The sequence below is a fragment of the Beta vulgaris genome, chromosome 1 (assembly GCF_026745355.1).
Source record: "Beta vulgaris subsp. vulgaris cultivar EL10 chromosome 1, EL10.2, whole genome shotgun sequence".
In the NCBI taxonomy this organism is placed as follows: Eukaryota; Viridiplantae; Streptophyta; class Magnoliopsida; order Caryophyllales; family Amaranthaceae; genus Beta; species Beta vulgaris.
In genome coordinates this window covers 26,661,931-26,668,116 of record NC_079202.1, presented here as the reverse complement: position 1 = coordinate 26,668,116, position 6,186 = coordinate 26,661,931, and the positions used below count along the sequence as shown (strand labels likewise).

Genomic DNA, 6,186 nt, shown 5'->3' with positions numbered 1-6,186 from the left:
ATAGGAAAGTATTATTTGCAATGGAAATGTAAATAAATTATGATCTGACCAATATGTTTGTCTAATTTAAGATAATTAATGTATGTGATTGTATTTAGAGATGGCAATGGGTCGGATCCGGGTAGGGTCCTCCAGGATCCATATCCAGATCCGTTTTTTAGGATAGGATCCAGATCCTACCCGAATCCGTTGGGTAATTATAGTTAGGATCCAGATCCGATGGATCCTACGAATTCGGGTCCTAAATGGATCCTAAACGGATCATTTTTCTTTAATGAAAAATTAGACAATAAATTATGTTTTCAATAATAAAACCACCTTACTCCTCACATCTTCCATTATTCACAAAATCACAACCAAGCATTCACGTTTAAATATTACAAATCTAAAGTTAAACAATTTCAACATTAACAAAATTTGATAACATTCTAAGAATCCTAACTATTCAACAGTTCTTCAATCTTCACTTGATGTTCCATTGTTGCTCCACTTCAGAAAATACTGAAAAATAAACAAATAGCAATCAAACAGAATGCACAGAATCGGATTATCAAAGCATAATTACTTCAAAAGCAAAAAATCAAACAAATATTAGAAATTAAGCATATATACTTAATCAAACGAAATTCGGTAAAAATCAAACGAAAATATGTAAATCAAACTAGATAATATTGAAACTAACAATGAGTAAACTAATGAACACAAGAGAAATTAAAAAAAAAAACCCAAAAAAAAGAAACGAAAAACTACCTGAGAAATGGCAGAACGAAGCAGCGAAGAAACGACAATAACAGCGGCAGCATTAGCGGAGCAACGGCAGAAGCGCCAATGCAGCGCGAAGGGAATGACGGTGACAAACGGCAGAGGCAAATGAGAGAGAGAGAGGGGTGACCGGGTGAGTGAATGTCTTATTGTTAGGGTTTGCTAGATATACCAATTACTAATTGGTACAAGGAGTATATTGTGTAGGGCCTAAATCACAACACAAGTCAGTGTATTGTTGTATTATATATATTTATTTATTTTTTTCATAAAAAAAATGGGTAAACGGATTCGGATCCGGATCCTAATAGAGGACCCGATCCAGATCCCTTTTTTTTAAAATAGGATCCAGATCCTACCCGGATCCGTTGGATCCAAAATTTAAGAATCCAGATCCGTCAAAAACGGATCTGGATCCTCGGATCCGGGTAGGGTCCATTACCCATTGCCATCTCTAATTGTATTTGCAGCGAAGAAGTAGAAGAGTTGACTTTGATTTGAATGAGGAAGTGCCTGACATATATTTGGAGTCAGGGCAGTTAGTTGAATTGTGCAATGAGGAGAACATCGTTGAGGAATGTGTAAGTGGATCATTTACATCAAATAATAAGGTTGATGTTCCTAATGTTGGCATGGTATTTGGTTCATGGGATGAATTGACGAATGCTTTGTGAAATACGGGAAACAAGAGGGTTTTGTAGTACTACGCAAACGAAAGAGAAGGTGAAGGTTTTGCGTAATTATACGTGGAGATGTGAGTGTGAAGGTGAACCAGACATCAAGCGAATGGTGGATGGTAAGCGGGTAATAGTTGGGAAAAAGGGTGTGGACATATCTAGTAGGAAGACGAAAAAGTGTAATTGTCCTGTGATGATATATGCTAGTGTAAATGAAGAAGGGTTATGGGAAATAAGGAAAGCAATACTACAACATGAAAATCATAATCCTACACCTAGCAAGGTTAGAAACATAAGCAAATTTCGAAAGAAGAAGTTAGTTGTGTTGTGCGGAGGAAGTTGTTTAATGATAAAGCTGCTGGTGTGAGGATATCTCAGATCCACAAATCCATTGCTACGGATAGGAAGGGACTCGAGAATATGTCAATAACTAAGAGGGACTTGCGTAACATAGTAGCAAAGGAGCGTAGATTGAAATTTAAGGACGGAGATGCTAATGCCATGTTGAGTTATTTTGACAAAATGACTGATGATAACCAACAATTCTTTCACATGCATCATTTGGATGATGAAGGTCACATGAAAGATGTCATGTGGGTTGATGCGAGAAGTCGTGCAGCGTATGAGTATTTTGGGGGACGTTGTATGTTTTGACGCTACCTACCTTACTAATGATTATGTACTTCCTTTTGCTAATTTTTTGGGAGTAAATCACCATGGTCAAAGTATATTAATAGGATGTGCTTTAATATCTCACAAGGATGCTGAAAGTTATACTTAGGTCTTTAGTACTTGGGTGAAGTGTATGGGTGGTAAGGCGCCTAATTGTTTTCTTACTAATCAAGATGCTGCGATGAGGAAGGCGTTGGTGAATGCTATGCCAGGAACTTGGAACCGTTGGTGTTTATGGCACATTCTTATGAAGTTTGGTAAGAAGCTGGGTAAGTACGCGCTTTATAGGGAGTTCAAAAGGGTACTTTTTGATGCCATATATGACAGTGTGTCAGGTGAAGAATTTGAAGTTCAATGGTGTGCTGCAATATCAAAATACGGACTCGGGGAAGATAAGTGGCTTGAAGGTGATTATATACGAATGATTAGCATAGCATGTTAATCACGTTTTATTTAGCATAGCATGTCTAATATAGCAGTAGCATGTTTTATATAGCAGTAGCATGCTTTAGAAATGATTGGGTAGTTTGGAAACCACATGATGATTATCATAAAATTAGTAGCATCTGGTTTGTTACGTAATTTGTGGTGAGATGTTGTAGTATATGATTCAACATAATTGGTGGTTAGATGCTGGTAGTGTATATGAATATTTAATTGTAGTGGAGGAATAAGTAGGTAATTGTTATTAAAGTCTGATTGATTAATTTTGTGGTAATGTAGGTTTGTATAAGGAGAGGATGATGTGGGCTCCGGCATATATGAAGCACATATTTTGGGCTGGTATGAAGACGACGCAACGTTCAGAAAGTATTAATAGTTTTTTTGACGGTTATGTGCATAAGAATACGAAGCTGTGTGATTTTGCGGAACAATATTGCAATGCTATGGAGAGTAGGGCAAATTCTGAGAAAGTAGCAGACGCAAATAGTAGTAGGTATGTAAGACAACTTGCTACTGATTGTAAAGCGGAAGTTGTGTTCCAAAAACTATACACAGATGGTAAGTTTAAGGAAGTGCAAGCGGAGTGTCTTAAATTGTTGTATGTCCATTGGAGAGGGGTTCAAAAATTAACACACAACATAGAGGAGCATACATTTGCAGATAGAATATGGGTTATATGCAAGGATACTAAGAAGGAGGTACCTACGAATAAGAGAAGGAACTATCGGGTGAAAATTGACTTAGGTACGTTGTTGGCATGTTGTGAATGTAAGATGTTTGAGTGTCATGGTATTTTGTATAGGCACATCATTAATTTGTATGATGTTTTGAACATAAAAGAAATTCCTTCACAATACATCCTTGATCGGTGGAGGAAGGATGTCATTCGAAAACATACCATGATAAAAGTGGCGTATCATGATCCGTCCAAAACTGAAGAGGTAATGTGTTATGATAAAATGATGGTCCTATTCGACCCCATTTGCTTGAAGGCGGCTTATTGTGGTGAAGTTGATCTAGTAGTCGAAGCACTTAAGTTGCTTGATGATCGCATAAATGAGAGGAAGTCATTGAAGATTACTAGTAATGGACCGAAAGAAGGCACTCCTTCATCTATGGGTAATAATACAGTTACACAAGATGTTACTCCTGGTTCGGTAAACATGCAGCAGGGCGTGAAGGACCCCCCTCGGAAGGCACATAAAGGATCGCGCTCAGTTCGATTCCCTTCATGCATCGAGAAGGGGCAAGGATCCAAAAAACAGAAGAAAGGGAACAAAGATGGCAAGGTATTGACTATATATTTCAATGTTGCTAACTTGCTATGCATGGGTTGAAATTTGCAGGGTATATATATTAATTGGGTTTATATTTGTCATTGTTGGTTAGGTTGATGATGAAGAAGCCTGCAATTCAGAGAGCGATTATGATGAAGGTCATGAATTAGGAGGACAGGTTAATATATGGTCAGGGTCAAGTTAATACCATAAGCATCATTTCTTCGCATATTGTTATATACAAATATGAGTTGTTGGTATATTATTTGTATGTTATGTTGAGAGCAAGTCCAAGAAATAGCCCATGTTTTATTTTTGTTGGAGCCACTTGTCTCTTCGATTTGCTTTTAGCCATATGATTCGGACTGGGCTTGGCATGGCATTTGGTGATAGTAGTGGGCTTTTGTAGGTTTGGTACTGGCCTTTTGGGACTTGGGACTGGTCTTGTGGGACAGGGGTTTTGGGGACTTGCCTTTTGGGACTCGCCTTTAGGGATTTGGGACTGGCTTTATGGGAATGGGCTTTTGGGGACTGGGCTTTTGGGGACTGGCTTTTTGGGAATGGGCTTTTGGGGACTGGGCTTTTGGGGACTGGACTTTTGTAGCCATTGTTAAAAACCTCTGACACCCTACACAACTCCAATGATAAATCATTTAATCACACTATTACTTAATCACAAAAGTTATCCAAAACAACATTGTAATTAAAAATAAATAAGACAATTAAGCATTTGATTGTTTGATTAAGACAATTGTTTGATAGCTGGGAAAATAGTTCCAAAATATAATAATTACATTACTATTAACACAGATGAAACAACTGCAAAAAAATGACGTAGTCTTGCGGGTTGGCGTACGCGTCTATGTATCAAGACTCCGCATTCGTCAACTGCTGCAAAAAATAAGTAAATCACGAAATATAAGTCAACATTGTCACATATTTATATTTTACGACACATTACATATCAAACCATTTAGAACTTGAACATATCAAAACATAGTGAACATATCAAAGCATTTAGAACTTGAACATATCAAACCATTTAGCACTTGAACATATCAAACCATTTAGAACTTCAACATATCAAACCAATTATAACTTGAACATATCAAACCATTTAGAACTTCAACATATCAAACCAATTATAACTTAAACATATCAAACCATTTAGAACTTCAACATATCAAACCAATTATAACTTGAACATATCAAACCATTTAGAACTTCAACATATCAAACCAATTATAACTTAAACATATCAAACCAATTATAACTTAAACATATCAAACCATAACATCAAAAACTAATTTGAATTCAACTCTTTTAAGAATAGAGTATATAATTATAAGAAGCGGACTATATATATAAGAAGAAATCCAATTGGACATTATTTGTAAAACATACTTAATTTCCAATGACCCAAAAACAATTACATCACCAAAAACAAGTAAACCTTGTCACATATTTATAATTTATGAAACATTACATATCAAACCATATAGAATTTCAAAATATCAAACCATAACATCAAAAACCAGTTTGAATTCAACAATTTTAAGAACAGAGTTAGGCATTATAAGAAGCAGACTATATATATATAAGACCAATTCCAATGGGACATTAATTTGAAAACTTACTTAATTTCCAATGACCAATTTCAATCAAAACACAACTGCAAGAATACTATATATATATATATATATATATATATATATATATATATATATATAACCATTTCCACACAACCACAACATAATAGTACACAAACAAACAAAGTTAAACATCTTAATTAATGACAAGATTAAATAGATTAAAGAAATTGAGTTATACAAACTACTATATGGAACTTAGCGCATACCTCATGGAGAATTGTCGTCATCAGTACTAGGGAAGCAGGGGTTGTCGTAATCGTAGGAATCGCTATCCTCTTCTTCATCTTCACAATTACAGTAATCGCTATCGTCTCCATCTGCATACACCTCCAGAGGGCGTAAATTTCCATCCGCATCCTCAGCAAACATTTCATGTTTTGATACCTTGCGCATAACTACCGTCCCCAAAGAACATTCCTTCCCATGGCAAGGTTTTATCTTCGATACAAGGTTCTTTTAAAAAAACTGGCATATCAAATTTTTTTTTTCCCTTTTGCCCTATCATGGGCGTTTCAGTTAATTTGGATTTTCCTCTCCCTTATTCTGTGGGTTCAGTAATTTTAATCCCTTGATCTTTGGGTTCAGTAATTTTAATCCCTCTTGCTTTTAAGATACTCGCACGAAATGATCTTGTATATGGGTATGGACGGGAGTTAGGTGGTGCATGGGACTTACAATTAGGGTACTTACATTTAGGGGATG

At 36.0% G+C, this 6,186-nt stretch overlaps 1 protein-coding gene across 1 annotated transcript; it reads left to right on the top strand.

The window, feature by feature from the left end:
- The first annotated feature begins 2,292 nt into the window (after positions 1–2,292).
- LOC104899548 (protein FAR-RED IMPAIRED RESPONSE 1-like) lies at positions 2,293–4,436 on the top strand. Its single transcript, XM_048636287.1, has 4 exons — positions 2,293–2,518; positions 2,835–3,844; positions 3,945–4,010; positions 4,242–4,436. Exons 1-4 carry the CDS (start codon positions 2,293–2,295, stop codon positions 4,434–4,436), a joined length of 1,497 nt encoding a protein of 498 aa, XP_048492244.1.
- The last annotated feature ends 1,750 nt before the right edge of the window (positions 4,437–6,186 follow it).